General features: G+C 47.4%; 1 protein-coding gene across 2 annotated transcripts in view; it reads left to right on the top strand.

Annotated features, from left to right (window-relative positions):
• The window catches only part of LOC144770934 (uncharacterized), a 91,888-nt gene that overhangs the window by 37,876 nt on the left and 29,835 nt on the right, over positions 1–24,177 (top strand). The window contains exons 4-6 of one of the 2 annotated variants that reach the window (XM_078655766.1): positions 8,043–8,156; positions 9,245–9,361; positions 14,324–14,458. In XM_078655766.1, coding sequence (XP_078511892.1) covers positions 8,043–8,156; positions 9,245–9,361; positions 14,324–14,458 — 366 coding nt within the window. Of the gene's footprint in view, positions 1–8,042; positions 8,157–9,244; positions 9,362–14,323; positions 16,356–24,177 lie in introns of those variants that run through there. The other variant, XM_078655767.1, reaches the window with a different exon arrangement.

The raw sequence follows: 24,177 nt of genomic DNA, 5'->3' as shown, positions 1-24,177 counted from the left end.
ACAGCAGAGAAGGCTCTTGCTCCCCATCTGGCTAGCCGTATGCGAGGCACTACCAGTTGAGATAAGCCAGCAGATCGAAGGGATCTGGATGGGAGATAACGAGAGAGCAGAGACCCAAGTGCATCATCCGGACCTGCCCCAAGAGCTCTAAGGTCTTAAAAAAGGCGGAAGAAAAGCCACCTGGGCCCCGAGATTTATGAGGCTTCAATTTAGATATGGCCTAGTCTACCTTCTCAAGCTGGATAGGGGCCTCCAGCTCCTAAACCTGACTCCGGACTAACTTGGCTGTAGCCACCCCTTCCAGATATTGGGCGGGACCCTCCTGGGAGAAAGGAAAGGAATTTTCTCAGGGCCTTCAAGGTGCTGAAGCACGTCCCGACAAGTTTATTAACTTGTGACGAGAAATTCAGATTCTCAGAGAACCAAATCCCTAGATTTTTAGCAGTATGATTCCCTGCACTAGGCAGGGGGGAACCCGGAGGCCACTGCTTAGCTCTGAAGTCGACCGTAAAAGTTCCATACAAGAGAACCTCTGACTTCCCTTCATTGCACTTCAGCTGGGCCTGGGCCAGCCAATGGAAAACAGAGGCAAAACAGTGCTGTGCCGACTGGACAGATTCATCGTCTCTTCCCCATGAAAACAGAAGCTGGGTATCATCGGCGTAGGCCATCATCTTCGCCCTCAGTGATTCCGCTAGAAAAACCAGCGGGGTAACATAGATGTTGAATAAAAGGGGACTAAGTGATGATCCCTGCGGGACACCAGTGGCCAGCTGCTGAGGCTCCGAGGCACAAGGAGGGAGCCAGACCTGCTGCGTTCGGACTTCGAGAAAGGACCTATTCCAACCTCCGACAGAACCAGACATGCCAATTTCCAAAAGGAGCAGAGAGTGCGGCACAGTGTCTAATGCCGCCGAAAGGTCAAGCATAACTAATGCAGCCCTCCCGCCGGCATCCAAGCACGAAGATTCCGTAATGTAGGCCGCCCAGAAGCCAGATTGCACTGGATGCAGCAGGCCGAATGCCGATATAGTTAGTAAGCTGATTAGTGACTACTTTGTTGCATACCTTAGCTGAACTAGGCAGGAACGAGATTGGCCTGTAATTCCCGGGTATTGAAGGATCGAGCGTAGGCTTTTTGAGGAGAGGGAGAATCAGTGCATGCTTCCATGGCGTTTGAACCATAGCATTACTGAGGGACATACTAATAATTCAGTTAACTTCCGGATTAATAGTGTCCACGGCGGCAGCAAGGAGTCTGGCGGCACAAGGGTCCTTAGGGGATCTGGACTTCAAAGCTTTAAGAATTACATATTTTGTCCACAAAAAACTGGGAAAGCGTATTACACCAGGTGATTGAGACAGGCACTGCTCGAACTAGTGCGCTGGGGGCCATGAAATTTTGAAAAATAGCAAATATCTCCTTCGCATTATTATTAGCCAAATCAATCCGTGAGGCGTAATAGAGCCTTTTAGCGGCGACTATGGAAGAGTAATAACTTTTTTGTTTAGCCCTAAGGGCCAGTTTGAAGCAGGCCTGTAACCCCCAGAGCGCCAAGCCTGCTCCAAAACTTTGCATTCATGTTTGAGGTTCCTCCGCTCCTGGGAAACCATGGTTTAGAGGGCGAGTCTCTTGCCAGCTTGGATCGACAAGGAGCAGCCAAAGCTGACACTGAATCTGAGATCCAAAAATTAAACCCATTACCATATTCTTCTAGGTTATTTTGGGGGAGAGGTCTGAAGGCAGCCAAGGAGCTGTTAAACTGATGAGGATCAATTTTGCTATAGGCCGGAGGACGATGACAGTCCCCTACCTGAGCAGGCCGCGCCACTTCCCAAGAAAAAAAAAAATCGGGAAGTGATCCGATCTACAAACTGGCAAGGGTTTATCCACCTGGATAACAAAATTGAACAGATGGGGTCAAGCGTATGACCCGCTTCATGAGTCGAATATGTGGCCCTTGATTTAATTGGACCGCTTGAAGAGCATCATGGAAGGCAGCCGATTCCATGGTCTTTTGATGGTCCAGATGGAGATTAACATCCCCAAGAATCACATCCATGACTCCGTCAATGTGGGATGCCCGTCTCTGTGCACGTAGCCTATTGGCCAAGAGTCTCCCGCACCTGTCCTCCCCCGCCCCCGATGTGGAAGGCATGTCGAAGCCGAAGGGAGGCATATTCAGCCCTGTCCACGTTCAGCCCGGCTAACTGAGCCCTTGCCGCCTTAAGTTGTTTCCAGACCCTCGGAGCACCCATTCTCTGGTAAATGCGCTCTAGCTCTGTAATTGCATTCAAGAGTTGTCCCCGTTTCTCCCTTCTTGTCCGCTGCCGAGATCCCCAAAAATTCCTCTGACAACTACCTTTAAGGCATCCCACAGGGTCACCATCAAGACATCAGGAGTGTCGCTATTTGCCAAGTAGTCCGTTATTGTGTCTTTGATCCGCTGAACCACCGAGGGGCATTGCAGCATTGTTTCTCGAAGCCGCCAAAGGCGATGGGGGTGGCCATGCGGTAGGGATAGTGCCACGCCAACTGTGGAGTGGTCAGATAAAAGGCACGGAAGAATCTCTGCATTCTGAGACTGTTGTGTTAGTGTATCAGATGTTAAGATATAGTCAATCTTCGCATACGTTTTGTGGGAATGCGAGTAGAAGGTATATTCCCTGGATGTCGGGTGATAAGCCCTCCTGATATCCCTAAGCCCTGTGTCCGTGAGCAGGCGCTTCCCTTTGCTAGAGATGGCCCCAGTTTGTCCCGTCTGCTGGGAGGACCTATCCAACTCATTGTCAAAAAACAAATTGAAGCCCCCCCTATAACTAGGGACCTGTCAGGGAGACCCGTCAGCTCCAGGATCGCTTCCCGTAAGAACCCTTCCAGTCCTTCATTAGGGACGTACACTGAGGCCACCGTGAAGGTATGTGGTCCTACTGTGAAGGTATAAGCTAATAGTCGACCCCTCAACTCAGCCCGCTTGAGACCTATGGTGCCCTGCAACCCCGCAGCTGCTAGGATTCTCACCAAAGCCGTCTTCGTGGACTGGGAGGAAAACAGTTGGTGAGGGAATGCTCTGGACCGCAGCCTGTGTGTATCGTGAGAAAAAAGGTGCGTTTCTTGGAGAAGGCAAATGGGGCATCTGAGTTTTCCAGAAAGGACAATAACGCCCGCCTCTTTGTGGGGCTATTAAGGCCCTTGACAAGAGAATTCATCAAAAAAGCCTATGAAGATGCTTGAGAGGAAGGGCCCAGTCCCACCCACTGCCCCGCCAGAACACCTCAAAGCCCACCGTATCCCATGAATCAACGCGGTATTCAAGCGCAGAAGGAGGAGAGGACCCCATTCCCATGCAACAAAACAAACCCAACTGAACTGGAACAGTCCATAAGTGTCCTGGGTGAGCAACACCATGGTGTGGCGTGAGATGTCCAGCAGGACGCCTCACCAGACCCAGCCCCAAAGGCCAAGAGAGACCCCTTAACTAGCCCCTATAGCATCCGGTCCGTGCCGTTTTCAGTCCGCTGTATCCAAACCCTCCGCCAAGTTTGCAATCACCGCCTTACGTTCCTTCTCCATGGTGTCTGGGTCGGGGCACAGGTGCAGGGAAGCATTTCCCATTCACTGCCATCTGCCAGCTCCCATCACCAGCGTCCTCATGTGCCGGGGCAGCCGCTTACTCCTTGGGCAAACCCAGGAGCGATGTAGCCTCCTGTAGGGAGCAAATCTGGCGCAACTTGCCTTCCCACGTAAAGACAATCCTGAAAGGGTGGCCCCAGGAGTAGGGAATGTCCCTGGAGCACTGGAAAGCCGCGACAGGCCGAAACTCTCGCTGTTTCTGTAGAGTGGAGGCGGCTAAGTCCTGGAAGAAGAAAGGTTTAGCTGAACGAAACTCTATGGGGTGGTTGGCTGTGCTTCCCGCAGGATATTTTCTGTGAGTTGAAAATCATGAACGCACGTAAAAATGTCCGGGGGGGAGCAGTCGCCAGCTGCCGAGGTCCGACCCTATGGGCCCGGTCCAGTTTGATCTGTTGTTTCGGGGAGGCACCCAAGATATTCCGAAAGAGCTCCACGACGAATGATTCGATATCCTGTTCCTCAATGCCCTGAGGAACCACCCGGATCCGGATATTGTTCCACCAGGATCAGTTCTCGAGGTCTTCCTTGAGGTCTTGGCCTGAAGGTCCAAATGCTGATCTTGAAGACAGAGAACTTCCTGCTGAAATTGGGCAATCTCGTCATCCCTTGCTGATGCCTGCATCTCCAGAGTGTCCACTCTTTCGACCACCGAGTCAATGTCTCGACGGATTTCACAGAGATCCGAGGAGATCTGCTTCTTCATCGTGTGGAACTTCCCGGTGAGCGTGGCAAAGAGAGACTCAAGGAAATTTGTACTCTGTCTTTGTGGATATACACTTTAGAATACCACAATGGATCCCACACCGCTAGCCTCTCCTCCGTATCGTCCCTAAGCACTCTGGTATTTGAAGTGCGTGTAGTCCGAAGAGTAGAAACAAAGTTTGTAAGTGGTTCACCAAAGTTGGTGCGAGTAGGTACTCGTTGTCCCCAAGATCTCTAGACCCGAGACATGGCCCGGGTTTCGGGATACTTTCCCTCATCAGTAGAGAAGTATTTGGGGTGGATGAGAAGGCCGCCAAGTATCCGTCACAGGCCCTGATGCCGCTCCGGCGCGCAGGTGCGTCTCCAGGAGCTCGTCATCTCGTGGCTCATGGGAGCGCTATAAATAGAATACCACAATGGATCGCACACCGCTAGCCTCGCCTCCGGATCGCCCCTAAGCACTCTGGTATTTGAAGTGCGTGTAGTTTGAAGAGTAGAAACAAAGTTTGTAAGTGGTTCACCAAAGTTGGTGCGAGTAGGTACTCGTTGTCCCCAAGATCTCTAGACCCGAGACATGGCCCGGGTTTCGGGATAGTTTCCCTCATCAGTAGAGAAGTATTTGGGGTGGATGAGAAGGCCGCCAAGTATCCGTCACAGGCCCTGATGCCTCTCCGGCGCGCAGGTGCATCTCCAGGAGCTCGTCAGCTCGGGGCTCATGGGAGCGCTATAAGTAGAATACCACAATGGATCGCACACCGCTAGCCTCTCCTCCGGATCGCCCCTAAGCAATCTGTTATTTGAAGTGCGTGTAGTTCGAAGAGTAGAAACAAAGTTTGTGAGTGGTTCACCAAAGTTCGTGCGAGTAGGCATTCTTTGCCCCCAAGATCTCTAGACCCGAGACATGGCCCGGGTTTCGGGATAGTTTCCCTCATTAGTAGAGAAGTATTTGGGGTGGATGAGAAGGCCGCCAAGTATCCGTCACAGGCCCAGGTGCGTCTCCAAAAGCTCGTCATCTCTGGGCTCATGGGAGCGCTATAAGTAGAATACCACAATGGATCGGACACCGCTAGCCTCTCCTCCGGATCGCCCCTAAGCAATCTGGTATTTGAAGTGTGTGTAGTTCGAAGAGTAGAAACAAAGTTTGTAAGTGGTTCACCAAAGTTGGTGCGAGTAGGTACTCGCTGTCCCCAAGATCTCTAGACCCGAGACATGGCCCGGGTTTCGGGATAGTTTCCCTCATCAGTAGAGAAGTATTTGGGGTGGATGAGAAGGCCGCCAAGTATCCGTCACAGGCCCTGATGCCTCTCCGGCGCGCAGGTGCGTCTCCAGAAGCTCGTCAGCTCGGGGCTCATGGGAGCGCTATAAGTAGAATACTATAATGGATCGCACACCGCTAGCCTCTCATCAGCTCGGGGCTCATGGGAGCGCTATAAGTAGAATACCACAATGGATCGCACACCGCTAGCCTCTCCTCCGGATCGCCCCTAAGCACTCTGGTATTTGAAGTGCGTGTAGTTTGAAGAGTAGAAACAAAGTTTGTAAGTGGTTCACCAAAGTTGGTGCGAGTAGGTACTCGTTGTCCCCAAGATCTCTAGACCCGAGACATGGCCCGGGTTTCGGGATAGTTTCCCTCATCAGTAGAGAAGTATTTGGGGTGGATGAGAAGGCCGCCAAGTATCCGTCACAGGCCCTGATGCCTCTCCGGCGCGCAGGTGCATCTCCAGGAGCTCGTCAGCTCGGGGCTCATGGGAGCGCTATAAGTAGAATACCACAATGGATCGCACACCGCTAGCCTCTCCTCCGGATCGCCCCTAAGCAATCTGTTATTTGAAGTGCGTGTAGTTCGAAGAGTAGAAACAAAGTTTGTGAGTGGTTCACCAAAGTTCGTGCGAGTAGGCATTCTTTGCCCCCAAGATCTCTAGACCCGAGACATGGCCCGGGTTTCGGGATAGTTTCCCTCATTAGTAGAGAAGTATTTGGGGTGGATGAGAAGGCCGCCAAGTATCCGTCACAGGCCCAGGTGCGTCTCCAAAAGCTCGTCATCTCTGGGCTCATGGGAGCGCTATAAGTAGAATACCACAATGGATCGCACACCGCTAGCCTCTCCTCCGGATCGCCCCTAAGCACTCTGGTATTTGAAGTGCGTGTAGTTCGAAGAGTAGAAACAACGTTTGTAAGTGGTTCACCAAAGTTGGTGGGAGTAGGTACTCGTTGTCCCCAAGATCTCTAGACCCGAGACATGGCCCGGGTTTCGGGATAGTTTCCCTCATCAGTAGAGAAGTATTTGGGGTGGATGAGAAGGCCGGCAAGTATCCGTCACAGGCCCTGATGCCTCTCCGGCGCGCAGGTGCGTCTCCAGCACCACGTCAGCTCGGGGCTCATGGGAGCGCTATAAGTAGAATACCACAATGGATCGGACACCGCTAGCCTCTCCTCCGGATCGCCCCTAAGCACTCTGGTATTTGAAGTGTGTGTAGTTCGAAGAGTAGAAACAAAGTTTGTAAGTGGTTCACCAAAGTTGGTGCGAGTAGGTACTCGCTGTCCCCAAGATCTCTAGACCCGAGACATGGCCCGGGTTTCGGGATAGTTTCCCTCATCAGTAGAGAAGTATTTGGGGTGGATGAGAAGGCCGCCAAGTATCCGTCACAGGCCCTGATGCCTCTCCGGCGCGCAGGTGCGTCTCCAGAAGCTCGTCAGCTCGGGGCTCATGGGAGCGCTATAAGTAGAATACTATAATGGATCGCACACCGCTAGCCTCTCATCAGCTCGGGGCTCATGGGAGCGCTATAAGTAGAATACCACAATGGATCGCACACCGCTAGCCTCTCCTCCGGATCGCCCCTAAGCACTCTGGTATTTGAAGTGCGTGTAGTTCGAAGAGTAGAAACAAAGTTTGTAAGTGGTTCACCAAAGTTGGTGCGAGTAGGTACTCGTTGTCCCCAAGATCTCTAGCCCCGAGACATGGCCCGGGTTTCGGGATAGTTTCCCTCATCAGTAGAGAAGTAAGGCAACGAAGCCTGTGACTGTTGTTTGGCGCCTTCTCAACCACCCCAGAACTTTTCTCTACTGATGAGGGATACTATCCCGAAACACGAGCCATGTCTCGTGTCTAGAGATACTGGAAATTTCAAGCACTTACTTGCACCAACTTTGGTGAAACACTCCCGAACGTTTTCTGAAACTCTTCGCACTGCATATACCAGAATGGAGCGGGGCGATCCGGAGGAGAGGCTAGCAGTGTGCTCCCATTGTGGTTTTCCGGATATACACTTTAGTCCCTTCATTAGAGGAAATAGATTCAGTAGGGAGACGTAAGGAAGATAGGGCACATAAATATGTAGCCACATCTTTAGGTCCATTGTTATATTGCTCCAGCCAGTTTAAAATAGTTTGATCTTGTTAAAGCTGCCAAAGCATGTCCGAACTTTATGTAAAAAAAAATAACAGTCTGAGATGGGCTCTTTGTCATGGTGCATTGGGGGTTTAAAGGAGGGATCACAAGTCACCTCTAAACCAAAACTTCTATTTGAAAGAAAAACAACTTGTAACGTCAGGAGCGTGCAAAGCATGTGATTATACATGGACTATAAATCAATAGTTAGAGCCAAGTACTTATCCTGTTCTATTTGAGTAAACAAACATGTGATTTTATGTGGAAAATGGAATTCTGCTGACTGATCACATATGGGTGTTTCTGTTGATTCAGGGCTTGAGACCACCACAGCAGTAGTACCAGTCAAAATTAAAGAAGAGGACGAGCCCCATCCGGTGACTGATCCATACACCGAGGATACGCAACACATTCACAGTCCAGAAAGCGGTAATTATCTTTATCTTCCTGGTGCAAAATGAAACCCTGTGTGTGGACTTCCCACAGATTAGGATGTGTCTTGGACCTTCTAGTGCTGTCTGTCTGGTCTCTGGTATCATCTGACCCCTAGATTGGCTCCAGACCCCCTTGCCTTTCCTTCACCACCTCTTAATGTTGTCTCCCATCACTCATCCTCCACTCTGTAACCCGTAGCCCACTCTACCTCCGCTTTGCAGGGTCTTTGCGCTTTCTAACAGGTGCACCTTTTACCAGTGTTAGTATGGTGGAACTCCTCCTGTGTAGGGATGGACTTTAACTGTTTCTGGACAACCTTTCAAATTGTTGAACAAATGACAAAATGTTATACAATAATAAACTAGCATCCTTTTGAGACATTCAGTGATTTTACCGATTTACATGTTGGCCCCAAATCTCAATGCACCCTACAATGAGGGCTACCGAGATCACTTGAATTATTATAAGCTGCTCACTTGTTTTTGCTTATCATCTTTCTCTTCTGTTGACATGCCTTCTCTCCAGGAAATAGAAGAAACAGTGCATTCTGCTTTGTGTTGATAATATTACTCTGTTAACCCAAAGAACTAAGGGATACGTTTTGAAAGTAGGTATCCCTGGAGACTAATCTAAGTTATCTGGACACTGGAACAATCAAATGCGCCTAGTGTTGTAAATATCGGTATCCTGCAGTTGGTTTCTCTCACATAAACCAGGACTCCAGGCCCTAAAGTTTGCTGTCCCCTCCACTTTATTTTTTTTTTAGCAATTCTATTTATTAGAACAAAGCATCAGCAAAAGACACAGTTACAGAGGAATGTTATCATTAGTCAGTATAGCATCTACTGGGGGTACAGATCACAAGAAGAAACACATGTCAGGAACTTTACGGGGATGGGGGTACATCTAAAACAGCATCCCTAGGTGGCACACAAATGTCTCCTCTGTATTTATTCCAAGGTCCCCATATCCCCTCCACTTTAAAAGTTGTACTACAGAATGAGTGATGTTATGTAGTAGGTCGACAGAGTTTATGGCTGCTCAGACAGTCTGCTGACATTTGGATGTTTTTGTTGAATCAGGGCTTGAGACGACCACTGCAATGATATCAGTCATCGTCAAAGATGAGGAAGAGGAAGAGCCCCATCTGGAAGCTTATAAGGACCTCGAGGACACAGATGACACTCATCCACCCACAGGTGAGCTAAAATCTGTACATTTCTGTTTCTTGGCCCCTGGAGGGCCACAGTGCGTGCTGTCGGGCCCTGGCTGAGTTTCCAGGTTTGGTATGTGTCCTATGTGGGTCCTATAGATAGATGCAAACACTCATTTCCCTAATAAACCTGTTGAAATTCATGAGGTTTCAAGTTCACAGACGACAAGCTGACTGCAGAGGACTCCAGGACCATATATATTTTTGTTACTCTTTCTCACCTCAGAGTGTAGCATGGTTGTATGGTACTACAGAGAGTAATTGGAGATCAGAGTTTTCTCCCCTCCATCTGATTTGAAACAGTCAGGAAGTGCTGTGCGCCTGGTTTTTGTAACCCAATCTGCACTAGTTTCATGCTCACTTTGCCACTGGATTCAAGGTAGCCTGGCTGAAGACGGCTGCAATGCCAGAAACCGGTCCTAGGACGCTTGTTTCCAGTCCAGGGAAGGCATGGCTTGGCAGTTCGGGCTGCACTGTTCCCGTGAGGCACAGGGTCAGACTGATTTGCATGTAGCCATGTTTGAACTGGGGTGGCAGAGTGGGCTAAAGAACGGTGATGGATTAAACCCAGATCTGTTGACTGGGTGTGAGTGTTTGATTGGTTCAGATGCTCCGTCCATCACCACCCCCTTTTGTACCGCTAGTCTCATGCTCAGCAGCACTGCTGGTTGAGCACATGAAGTAAAGTAAGGCTGCAGGCACCCTTCAGTGAGGAGGCTGAAGCTAGGTACAGGGAGCATGAAAGTGTACCATGCATACACCTGCCTTGTATATGTGAAATCCCACTGCTGGTCAAAGGCCTCCTCATTTGGCGTTGTCTGTGGAATCAAAGGCTGCACCTTTGGGAAGAACAGTGAGCGACCCATACGTTTCTTGGTTCCGCTCTTGTGTACATATTTCTTGAATTTTTGACAACATTTTTTATTGTGGATTTATTGTAGATTTTAAGCATACAAGATGGTTTAAAGAGAATCACTGTGATTCATAATCCAGTTGAATAAAAGTGCATTTGAGATCTGTTTAATCAGAGGAGTTGGTCATTATTTAAAACTACAGATGAATGGACTCTTGATAGCCGAGTACAACCCCAGTGAATATTTCATAACTTATGTAACCTTAGGATGGAAGAGAGGAGGGGAACCTTTCACAGCTGGGTTCTAAAGGGTATGCACCTATTTTCCGAAACATGCAAAAAAAGTAAGAGGAAGCGATTTGTGAGTTGATGATGATTGCCACATCAGCAGACTCTAGAAAGATCACAAGAATCTTAAAACGTTATCCTGGACGGCCACACCACGCCTGCGTTCAAGGCCACATGGATTTCCATTGGGCTCCCCATTACCAACAGATACATGAACCCGTTAACGAACAGCCCAAGAGGAAAACTTGCTCCTCGCAAATCAGATCTCAGGCCCTTGAGGTGTTGGTATTTTATCAGTGGTTCTGCAATAGCAATCTTTGGAACAGTGATACCGTCCATGTCAAAACGTGGGTCTTCTCGACTTTTGGATATCATGTAATCCCTCAGAAAGAGTGTAGTAATTTAGGATTTTGCAGAGTGAGAACCCCACTGTGGTATCCCGCTTCTTTGAGAGGTGGGGAACCACTGATTGTGTTATGACACATGTCTTAATGGTGCACAATAAGTACATTTTCCTCCATTTTGCTGAGTTAAAATAGGGGATTGTGAGAAAATGGGGTTCGTTTGCAGTACCCCCTCCCCCCACACACACACCACACCTTTTGCCTGGCTTTTGATGCAACTTTGACTGAAGTGTACTGAGACCCTGCTGTTCAGGTTCCCAGTACTAGTGTTCTCACCCTAAAACTGTACCACAATTGGCCCTTCATGTAAGTCCATAGTAAATGGTACCTAGGGCACTGGGGCTGAAGAGGGTCCCCTTGGGACCCCTCACTCAGGCCCGCAGACTGCCACTGGAGCATGCATGGCCTGGTGCTGACCGAACGATAAAGTCAACATGGCTCACTGCCTGTGTTCCATGCAAATAACACTGCCTAAGGTATAGGTAAGTCACCCCTCTAGTAGGCCTTACAGCCCTAAGGCAGGGTGCACTATGCCACAGGTGTGGGCACAGCTGCATGAGCAGATATGTCCCTACAATATTTAATTCCATTCTTGGATATGGTATGCATGGGGAAGCCATGGAGAGTACATGGGCAGGAAACTCGACAACTCGAGTTCCCCAGTACTATGAAGGCTTTTCTGAACCTAAACTACTACTGATGCCAGTGTGGGATTTATTGAAACATTTACTACCAACCCTGGTGTGGTCACAGACTGGCATTAGGCAGTCTGCCACCATCAGCCATGTTTCTGGACTCCTGGATTAAGAGCCTCTGCTCTCTAGGACCTGGTCGAAGGGCTCACACCTCCTCTCCCAGGATGGGCACAGTGCTCAAGACGGAAGCTTCGAAGGCTGCCGCCTTTGTGATGCAACCCCCAGCCTCTGTTCCAGCAGCAGATGGCAGCCCCCGGTTTACACCCCTACTTTAGGCGGGAAACCCAATGAAGAATAGGAGGTGTGCCCACCTCTGTCAACTACCCCCTACGGTGGGGAGGCAAAGTGAAGCACATCTTTCAGTTCCCGCCATCTTGAAAATGGGGAGACCCCTCCCATCAGGGCTAGGACTATGCTCCCTCCCACAGGAGGGTGGAATAATTTAGGGTGTAGACACCCGAGGTGCACATTGGTACCACCTGTCACTTCCCTAAAACACCTTCAAAATGTAATATTTAAGTGGCTCCCCCAGACCCTGAAACTAGTCCTGCTGACTAAGATGAAAAAGGACGAAGAAGACGCCGTGCAGAAGAAGACTGACGACACCTACTGACTTGGCCCCAGCCCTACCGGTATTTCTTCAGTCCTCGAAGTCAAGCAGTTAGCGACTTTCACAAACCCTGGGAGGACTGCCTACCTCTGAAGAAGACCAGAACTCCAGAGGACAGCGGCTTTGTCCACGAAGAAAACAACCCTTCTGGCCTGTGTCCAGGTGGCCCACCGATCCAGAAAAGGTTTCCTAGTGATCCTGAGTCCAAGTCTAGTGTTGGCTTACCCCCTTCTTAACTCCACGACTACGACTGCAGACTGAATCCAGAGGCTTCCCCAACGGCAACCAGCTCTGATAAGAAGTATCCGACGTCAAAGGATACCGCTGCACCCTGAGCCTTGGTGATCTGAAGCAACAGTGCCCCTATGACCCTCAACACCACAACTTACTTCTGCTGTCACTGGTGACCTTCGTGCAGCCTCCGGTGTGACACCTGCTGCCTGTTTGTCGAACCGAGTTTCCCCATTGAAGAGCATTAGGCGCCCAATGCTGTATTTGCACCCGGCACCCGACCGCCACGTGCCGCATGTGGTGTATGTTTGGTGCTGCCTTGTGCCCCCGTGCTTGCTCTAACCTCCAAAGCTTGGCCACTGCAACCGATTTACCTACCTGCAAGCTGCGTGGCTCCAAGTGCCCCCAGTCTCCATTGAATAACATTGGGCCAATCTCCAAATTTGACCTCTGCACCCGGCTGCCCCTGTGCCGCTGGTAGTGCAGACTTTGCACTTATCTGAACCTTGCCCTCTGCTGATCTTGAAGACTGGGACTGTAAGTTGGGTACCTACCCGTGAAACCGCATTACTATTTTCCTCCATAGGTTACCATTGAACAGTTTAAAAATTGCCCCAAGTATCGACTTATAAAAGACTAAAGTATTTTTCCTGAAAAATGTACTTACCTTTTTGCAAAGATCTTGGTCCTAAAATAAATTCCAATCATAGCTTATTTTTATAAAATTGGTGTGGATCTACTCTTTTTGAGTCGTTTAGTCAGTTATTGGCCAATGTGTGTGCAATAAATGTCTTACACTCCTCTGTGATAGGTCTAAGACTACTCGCCCACACTACCACTAATAGAGCATTTTGGGTGCACATTGAGCCCTGTACACTTCTGGGGGAATCTCTAGACTCTGTGCATACCATATACAGAGCCAGCTTCCTACAGGAATCCTTATTCATGTGCCAGAGGCATTATGCTTTATGTGCACCCTATTGACAGTCCATTTTGTGCTGCAACAGATTAGTACATTTGCTGCAGCTCAAAATAAACTCTGTGTCACTAACCAGTGAGTGTGTCAGGACAAGGACTGCTGGTCTCTTGGTCTGGAATACATCAGGCCCTAAGCTGTTAGTGAAGGGTGTGCTCCGAGAAAGGGAAACCTTGGAAGTGGGGGCCAGTTGGGCTCTCCTAAGACCTGTGAGTCAAAGAAGCCTTGAAAGAAGTGGACTTAGAAATATTGTTATTACACGTTGAAACCAGGACATGCCAGATTTTTCTAATTCTGTATGATCTTGACAGAGGACCAGATCTAGATCTTGGCAGACGGGTTACTCTGTCACAACGGTGACAATATCCGGTCCGCCGAAATATAAATAACATAGGATACAATGGGATTTATATTGAGGCGGACAGGATATCCATCACCGCTGTGATGGATTAACTGGTCTGCCCAGATCTGAATCCAGCCCAGAGTGTCTTTGAAGGGCCGGTCAGATTAATGAAACATTTGAGCAGGAAACCTTTTGGTAGACATAGAATACTTTTCTGGAAGAGTTTGATACATTGAGAAACATTAATGCTTCTTGTAGCTGTATCGCCAAACGATTGCATGAGTCCGGATTTCATTTACATGAGATAATCAATACACTGTGATTCTTGATCTGGAACAGGATTTCCTGACGTTTACCCATTGCAGGGCTAACTCAGGCCACTTTGTACCAAAGAAATGGAAAATGTGACACCGTCCTTTCATTAAAAAAACCCAGCATCCTTCTGTCATAGGATAGAACCCTTTCGACATGAAGCATTGCAACCTTGAGCTGATTTCTTCTTTTATTATTACTCGTACATAATCATTCATGTTTATTTCATTCCACAGCACACCAATCGGAGACAGTAAATATGAAAGTGAATGAGTCTCATTCCTTCAGTCAAAGCGTGAACAAGATTTCCAAGAGCATCACCCGAAAAAGACACCAACAAATTCCCAAAATTCGAAGAGCCTTTGTCTGCGGTGAGTGTGAGAAAAGGTTTTTTAATGAGGAACAACTTGCAGTCCATCAAAGAAGACACACGGGGCTAAGACGTTTTCCCTGCGGTAAGTGTGAAAAGATATTTCATGAAAGGAGAAACCTTCACCGTCATGAAAGAAGACACAAAGGAGAGAGGCTCTTTCCCTGCACCGAGTGTGGGAAGAGTTTTACTGAAAGGACAAATCTTCTACAGCACCAAAGAATACACACAGGAGTGAAGCCTTTTAAATGCAGCGAGTGTGAGAAGAGTTTCAATCAAAAGTCAAACCTTTTACAACATCAAAGCGTACACACAGGAGTGAGGCCCTTTCATTGCAGTGGGTGTGAAAAAAGCTTTGGTTATAAGTCACATCTATTAAAACACCAACAAAAGCACACAGGAGAGAAACCGTTTCACTGCACACAGTGTGAGAAACGATTCACTCGAAAGGAAACCCTGCAGACTCATCAAAGAATCCACGCAGGGGTGAAGCCTTTTCAATGCACAGAGTGTGAGAAGTGTTTCACTGAAAAGAAGAATCTTCTAACTCACATAAGAACACATACAGGAGAGAAACCCTTTCACTGCCCAATGTGTGTGAAAAGCTTTACTAAAAAGTCCTTCCTTCTACGGCATCTGAGTGTCCACAAGATTGAGACATTCACTGTAAGCTGAGGGGCAGATTTATAGGCACATTGCACCTGGTTTGCATCACAGAATGGAAGCAAACTGGCATAAAATGTGTGTTTGGGGTGGAGGTTGGACTCTGGAAAGTAGCACTAGGGTAATGCTTAGTATAAAGGAGTGTCCCATGGGCATTCCTGTGCAATCATCCATTGGTTTTTAACACAAATCAATATCTGCTGAAATCTGTCGACAGAGATTTGTTTCTTAAGGCAGTTGTAAAGATGGAGAAATGTTTTAATTTCACCAAACTTTCCCAACTTTACATGTGTACTGCACTGTACAACACACACACGTTGGAAATTGTTTTGAGTTTAGTCGAAGCATATTTTTGTACTGAAAGAGTATCCTTCCAGTACAAAACCCATGCTAGATATGACGCGCAACTTTTGCACCATGGCACACAGCTGTATCCGTGACGCTAGGCAGGGAGTTAGTGCGCCAACATTAGGCGTAGCAAATCCTTCTAGATACCATGTTTCCCACTTATATATCCCATACACGCAATGCAGTTACTTTGGTTGCTGTGCTGCCTTTTAGTACATCTGGCCCAGAGCATTAACAAACATCTGATTTGCGATATGCCGAGTTCACACATCCAGGAATAGGCTTTCCCAGAATGAAAGAGCTTGCTATGAAATAATCCTAATTATCCACACCGAGACCACAGAATTTCCCTCCACAAGGAAGAGGGCTTACTCAGAGGATACAACTATACAAAACCACCATTTCCTTCTACCTTACACAGACTGCACACAGATTAGGTCAAAAGGTGATACACAGGTACGTTCCCAATAGTGGGGCAAAGTGATTTTGCACTATTTTAACTATAGAAGCAATAGCAAATCGAGCAAAAGTCTGTACTAGTACTTGCTTCGGCTGTAGTGAAGTTTTAGTTTGGAACCAATGCTGTTTGCTGCCTGACATATGTGTCAAAATGGAACATTGAGGATTTGGTCCATTGTCTAGGCGGTGAAAACATTAATACTGGCGCCAGCTTTCCTACTCTTAGGTTGCCTAAAACTGTAAATTCACATGATCATCATTTGAAGAGAAAAATATAAACAATTCTCTCCAACAATAATAAATGTGCAAATGCAGAGTTTATGAAGAAACCAGTACATTGAAAGCACCCTTCTGCAACATGAAAGAAATTAAACAAAGTTTACACGACCTTTGCATCAGATCAAACAGGAAAAGTAAATCAAGACCAATGCACCTAGAAAGAAAATTTACAATAGAATAAACCTAAACCTGGTACTACAAATGCCCTTAATACTAGGTAACAACATAGCAGTAAAGAACCAGCTTCCACTTCCTATCCAGTCTCACAGCCACAAAGCTGTAGCGTCAGCACAAAATGATTTAACCAAGACCGATGTTAAATAATCTCCCACTCAGCAGTTATTTAACAAAAGCCGATGCATACAGATAGCATTTGTGGAAGGAGGAAACATGAACCTTATAGACTGGTGCAGTTGGCTGCAGAGCGGTTCACCTGTGCCAATATTCAGCGCTCACATGACTTAATGTCCCAAACCACAGATGAGAGTTTGTAAGTATATTAACAGAAATAACAAGCAGTATTGATCAGTCTTAAGGCCAGTAATGCTGTCATTACACACAAGGGCTTTATTTATCACTTCTTCTCCCTTGCAGTTCTTCCAACAAGTGAGGAGATATCCCTAACGGCTAGAACGTCAGTCTTTGGAACTGGGGAATCAGGTTTGAGTCCCAGTGTCAGCTCAACATTCTGGGATTTTGCACAAATCGCTTAATCTCCCAGTTCTAAAAATGTTAACCCCAAACCCGCGGTTCATGACGAGCTCAGCTCGTCATGAGCGTACGAGAGGCGTAACTCATGACGAGCTGAGCTCATCATAAGCGTCGAAGGGGTTAAACTAATCTGACCCTTTGCAATGAAATCTGGTGCTTTGTAAAGCGCTCTAATGCCCTTGGGCCAAGTTCGCACAGTATGACGATCCACACCCTCATGCTCACAAGCAAACCCTGAGGTGCCGGGTTTTTAGGAACCCGGTGGTGCCAGGGGATAACACCCGAAGACCTCTGAGTTCTCCCTTGTTCCGGACCACAGAAACAATGAGTCTTCTAGTCGCAGTCAGAGATCAAGTTTTATTGGTAGCTACCAAGTAACACGTGTCCTAGAAGCACGACAAACACGGGTCATGTATTCTCAGGAGACTGTTCGTGTTCGTTTTTACAGAACCAGCCTTCTCCTTTTATACAAAAATAATAGCTTCGAGCAAGAATTCTTGAGTTTATGATATGGCTGTAAACATATTTCTGCAATAATACAAAGTGCGGAGTCATGTAAGCAAGCCCACATTTTAGATGTCCAGTTCGTGATAGATTACCCAGCAAGATCCGGAACTCCCATCAGATATCGATGAAACACCAATAAAGGAAGGTACCACCCAGTCATAAAACTGGCCATAAACAAGGAATATGGACAGGTGCATGTTTGTAGAAAGCATGGTCTGTATGGGGTGAATGGTTTGTGGAATGTTATGCATTGATGCTATCGTATTCGGCCACTGGGCGAGGAGCTGCCCAAACAGGTTAGGCTTAAGGCAATGGAGTCAGTTGGGACAGGTCAGGGGGAAGTCAGGGAAGGTGGACGCGTCCCTTTGGATCAAGCTCGACCTTTAATTGACTTAACATGAGGGCAAGACGTAAGATGGATGCCTTTCACAAAATGGAGTCTAAGGGATTGGGACGGAAACTACGATTTAGGGGTGTTGGCAACCCTCGATTGTGACGCAAATACATAGGAATGATGTCCTAATCATTATCGGTTTATGGACACCAAATTCGTCATGGTACGTTGATATTTTGTGACACGGGTATTGGACCTCGATATTGGGATAACAACAGGGTCCAGATTTTCAGAACCACAGACCCTCCTTTTGCCCTTATGTAAGGCAATAACTCATGTTAATCCGAGTCCAAATCTGTATGAAGGAATTCGTGGAGATGCTGCTGTAACATCATTCTGTTGCTCAGTTCGTCCCTTGACACAGGCTTCCGTACACATGAAGTAGCACAGAGGCCACAGAGTGCAGGAGCGCACTGTATACATAGGCAGAACATAAACAGAAGTGTTAAGATCATCCCAATGAAGATCAGTGTTTTCCATCCCCAGGCAGCGATCAGTCCCCAGAACCACCCTAGCAAGGACCAATCCCCTTTTTCAACGTGAAGGGAACCAGATATTTCATGTAGTTTAGAGATGGCCTGGTATACTGTCGGCGCATTATCAGGGATGAATATGCAACAACTGGATTGGATGACTCTACACACACCACCGCGATCGGCGAGTATGATATCAAGGGCAATTCGGTTCTGAAGGGTCATAAGTCGATCCGACTGAAGCTCGGTTGTCAAATTGGTAAGTGCTCCGGCCGTTGTAGTCACAGCGGATTCAACTATCCTTGCTAACTGGCGAATATTCCTGCTGTTCACCATAGGCCCCCAAAATGGCAGAAAACCTTTTGCGAAGTCAGCGAATTCCTGACCCGCGGTGTCGTCTTTACTCACGACACCTCTAGCTGTCCTTGTCCGATGGTAATCTGCTTGGGCCGTGTAGGTGGGTGGCAGCAGAAATGAGATAAAACACGTGCCTGAGAAATCAGGGGGCAACCATGTATAGGCTTGGTCGTGGCAGACGAAATACGTGCCTTTGGCTGCTAAGAGTATAGGGGAAGTTCGGGAGGCGAACACATATGTTTCTGTGCAAATGCTCTTTCCTAACTGTGCTGTGGGATCCCTACCAATACCTTGTAAACATAAGTGACCTCGGTGGGGCACTATCCAAACTGGGCGGGATTTCTTTGCTGCTTGGCTCTTGATCAGGTAAACGCCATGTTTGGTTACGTTCCAACGAGTGTATGGAGTCAGTTCATCTTTGGGGATAGTCAGATATGTGTCGATATCCCTACTCATATTTCTTATCCCTGCTATTAGTGCCTTGTTACTGGAATCGCTCTCAGTGGAACGGGTCGGGTATGGTTCTAGGGCGAATAGGAACATGGTCTGAAAAGCCCACAGAGAACCATAATAACTAAATGGCAGGATGAAGTATGGGATACCCTTATCAGTTGTGTGCGGCATGAGTCCGCATATCCAACAGTTTGATGTGTTCATTATAGACTGGTGTTGGTGTAGGAGTTGGATGAAAGAGTTATTTACAAATTCGAGTCTTCTGGCAGACTCGTGTTCAGGTAGAGGGTGAAAAGAGTGTGGGGAGAGAGTGGGAGGAGGCGTTGGCAGAGTGTCATTTGAGAATAGGGAAACTCGAAATACGAATAGAGCATAACCAATCAAAAGCATCACAGTGCTACACAGCATTAGAACACATATTATTAAAAATCTTCTCTTGGACAGTATAGTACACAATTGTTTTTCAAAGTTCGTAAGTTTGACAGGTCTCTCTACCCTTGGAAACTCCATCCTCTACTTGCTGCCCGCGGTGGTAGGTTGATTCTGCCAGGGAGTGCGCTCCGTTCAGTCCGGGGTGACTCCCTCGGACCAACCAGAACCGTGGACCTAAAACTTCCTTGGTTGCACTCCCCACATTTCAACTGCGACCCTAGCAGCGGAACCGGATGGCGGTTCGAAAATCAAAAATGAGCTAGTTCCCTGGGACGAGAGAGCTGAAAAATTAAAAATAGTTCTTGGGGGAAAAGGGAAATCACATTAGATCAAGTTTTATTAGTCTCTGGGGCTAGATCTCAGGTCGTACCGTCGCTTCTCAGGTACGGTGTGGTCTTTAAACAATGTCTCAGGTTCGGTAGTGTCCAACTGCATAGACGGTGACACAAGTCCTTGCAAAATACGATCACTCTCCTTTTCGGTACCAGTCTCTTTTAAACGTGCATCGCTGAAAGGGATGAAACGAGGTACGGATTCAGTCTCAGAGTCGGCAAGTCCTTTATCGACCCACCGGTCGTATGGAAGGGGCAGAGAGACCCGTTTGCAATGGGTCCCATGCACCCAGTTCTTTTTGCCGTCCACCCAAACAGTTGATCTTGTAGAAAGAAGCACCAAATACGGTCCGGTCCACCTCGGCTGTCCGTTGCTGGTGCGCTGGAAGTTTCGCACCAAGACCCACGTGCCGGGTTTGATTGTATGACCTGGATCGTCAGAGGCTGGCGTAGAGGAACTGTGAACCTGTTGGTGTAAAACACGCAATTTAGCTGTCAATTCGCACAAATAATCAAGCAGTACGGGGTGTTCTATTTCACTGAGTTTCTTTGGTCTTGGCACGCCCCAGACGTTGGCTGGGCGGCCAAACACTATCTCGTGAGGGCTAAGACCTAATTTGGAATGGACAGTCATCCTAGTTGACAAGAGTGCTAGGGGCAAGGCGTCAGGCCATTTAAGACCCGTACTGGCTTGGATCTTGGCTAGCTTGAGTTTCAATGTGCCATTGTAGCACTCTACTAATCCAGCTGATTGGGGGTGATTTGCAGCGTGGAATTTCTGGTGTATGCCTAGACACTCACACACTCTCTTCATCACTCGTCCTATGAATTCACTTCCATTATCACTCCAGACAATTCTAGGCATACCGAATCTCGGGAAGAACTCTTTGACAAGAGCTTTGGCAGTTGTCAAGGCGGTATTGTCTTTAAGGGGGTACGCTTCCACCCACCTTGAAACGGCGCAAACAACAACGAGCACATACTTTAGATTGTGGCACCTCTCCATGTGGATGAAATCGAGCTGCAAAACCTCGAACGGATACGTAGGAGGCGCAAAATGACCAGCTGGAGTTGGAGTTCCTTTACCGGGATTGTGTTTTAGGCATATCATACAGTTTCTGACCACATTTTCTGCATATTTTGGGATATTGCTATTCTGCCATACTGGGGCCAATAGCTTACATATTCCTTTCGAACTGATGTGTGCCATGCCGTGAGCCATTGTTACTACTGCAAGTACGTATGCATTAGGTAGTAGCCATCGCTGGTGTTCCGATAATTCGACCCAACAACCATTCGCATCCAATCTACCGTTACTTTCTCTCCACTTATTCAACTCATTCTCAGTTGCCTCAGCTTGTATAGATTTCACGCTTTCAATGGTGTCCTCACATATTCCCACATCAGCAATACATCTAGCGGGACCCGCAACATACATTCGACTCATCGTGTTCCTTGCGGTCTCTTTCGCAACCTCGTCTGCAAATGCATTCCCGCGGCCAACATCGTCTTGAATTTTCTTGTGTGCACTGCATTTCATAATGGCAACTTGTAGTGGCATGGTCAGTGACTCAAGGAGCTCATTAACTAGCTGACCATGTTGTATCTTTGCACCATGTGATGTAAGGAAGCCACGTTCACGCCATAATCTCCCAAAACTGTGAGCCACGCCGAAGGGGTATTGGCTGTCCGTGTACACATTCACTCGCTTTCCTTTTGCTAACACGCATGCTCTGGTAAGTGCAATAATTTCCGCAGCTTGTGCAGAGTTGTGGGAAATACGTGCGGTCTCTAAAATGGTGTGTAATTTTGTTACGGCATATGCGGCAGTCGTATCACCATTCGGTAACTTGAAACATGAACCATCGACCCATAAAGTATCGTTGCATTCAGGAAGGGGAGTGTCCTGTAAGTCTACTCTCCCTTTTGTCTCTTCTTCTGTCTTGAAGCAGCAGTCATGTTTATCAATCTTGTCTGTGTCTGTTTCTGTCGGGATGGGTAATAGCGTAGCAGGGTTGAGTGTATCACACCTCTTTATGTGTATGTGACTTGCTAGCAGTGTAAGTTCGTAACTGGATAGTCGAGCGCTAGTAAGGTGTTGTGTCTTCGTCCTGTTTAGCAAAATGTCTACTGCATGCGGAACCATAACGATCAGAGTATTATTCATGACTAATCCAGCAGACTGTCGAATGCAGACAGCTGCTGCGGCGGTGGCTCTCAGACAACTTGGTAGTGCCTTAGCCACAGGATCTAGAGTTGCCGAAAAATACGCGCATGGGCGCTGTTTGTCCCCAAAGTGTTGTGTTAGGACTGATAATGCACAGCCTTCCTTCTCATGGACATATAATGTGAAAGGCTTACTGTAGTTGGGGTTTCCCAACACAGGAGCCGAACACAATGCATCACGCAACTTGTGGAAACTCGTCTGACAATCTTCAGACCAGGGCATAGGATTGGGCGTATCTTTACGGAGTAGTGCCAGCAAGGGTTTAGCTAGTAGTGAGAAATTCGGTATTAATTGTCTACAGTACGATGTAATGCCCAAAAAGGCTCGAACTTCTCTCTGTGTCCTTGGGGCACTCAGTTCTGCAATTGCCTGTATTCTTTCTGGTGTCAGTCTCCTTCCCTCCTTCGACAAGATGTGACCTAAGTAGGTTACTTCTTGTCGGCAAAATTGTAGTTTGGAAAGAGATACTTTGTGCTTCATGTCACATAAGTGACGTAATAATGACAATGTAGCTCGCTTGCAAATTTCCTTAGTGTCTGCGGCGATCAGCAGATCGTCGACGTACTGAATCAGAGTCGAACCATCTGGTAGAATAATCGTGTCCAGTTGTGTTTTCAGGGCCTGACTGAATATTGATGGGCTTTCGCAGTAGCCTTGAGGAGCGCACTTGAAGCGGAAGCTTCGTCCTCCTAAATTGAAGCCGAAAATGTCTCTACTCTCCTCAGCAATCGGGATGCTGAAGAAAGCGTTCTTCAGGTCAATCATCGAGAACCAATTTGCTGAAGCTGGAACCATTGTCAATAAAGCAGTAATGTCGGGGACAACTGGAAACTGTGGGATAACTACCTTATTCACCTCTCTGAGGTCAATCACGAACCTGTATGCAGGCAGTTGTGAATGATCAGTACGTTTTAAAACGGGCAAAACTGGACTGTTACAGACATTTCCTGTCGTTTCTTCGATGACGTCTTTATCAATCAAATCATAAACAATTTTCAACAATGCTTTTTCGCATTCGCTAGATATTTTGTATTGGGGAATACGTGGCAACCTAACGTCGGCTTTCAAGGTTATGACATATGGTGTTATCTCCAAACGACCTACATCATTAGAACCATTAGCCCAAAGTATATCAGGAAGTGACAATAATTCAGTTGGAATATTTTTCTTTGACAAATACATCGAAGAAATGACCTTCTTACCTAAAAGTAAGTTGTACTCCCGAGGGAGAACAGTACAATGTCGCATATAACCTTTTTAGTAAATCCAAACCTAACAAATTTTCACCACAACCTGTTGTCAAAATGAGGGGTGCTTCTAATTCGCATGGGCCAACAGAAAGGGATATAGGACTAGAGATCGGGTTTCTAACAGGGGCGCCAGAGAAACCTACTGAGACATTCATTTCGCCAGACAAAGGTGCGCCAGGAAGTTTCGAGTGCATAATAGAACTTTTTGTAGCACCAGTATCCAGCAGAAATGGCTCTGACACTCCTGAGGTAATCACCTCGACATAAGGTCCATTCTGATCTACTGGAACTGAAACAACTCGCTCTCTTTGTCCATGGCTGTCCTAGCAATCATTACCCTCATTTTCGTGTTCGGCGTAATAGTCGTCAGCATAGTACTGAGCTGACTTAGACGATGAATTATTCTGTTGGTCAAAGCTATTCATGGACTTCTGAGGCGGAAAAGAAGTTGTATTCTGAGTGAAATTTCCACGGCCCCTACCTCTAGGGGCATGCTGAACACCTCTTCCCCTTACACCTTGAGCACCCTTTAAAATGACCCTCTTCCTTGCAATACGCACATTGATTCGGGCCATATGTAGGACGCTGATGGGAAAACTCGTTACCTTGCGCGTTTCTCGAATACTGCTGTCGTGGTTGATAATCGGGCTGACTAGCCGTGCGAGGCGGATAGGCCTGCTGGAGAAGAACCTTAGTTTTCAAATCTTTCGTCTTTTTATCTGCCTTGTCTAGCTCGTCCCTACGCCTATTTTCATAGTACTGGGCTGTAGCTAAAATCTGCGCTGACGTAGAGACAGCCCAAGCACTCTCAGAGTCTTTTAGTTTATTACATAGT

Source organism: Lissotriton helveticus, chromosome 7 (genome assembly GCF_964261635.1).
Source record: "Lissotriton helveticus chromosome 7, aLisHel1.1, whole genome shotgun sequence".
Lineage (NCBI taxonomy): Eukaryota > Metazoa > Chordata > Amphibia > Caudata > Salamandridae > Lissotriton > Lissotriton helveticus.
The sequence above is the reverse complement of the archived record's forward strand: the minus strand, read 5'-3'. Positions and strand labels throughout refer to the sequence as shown.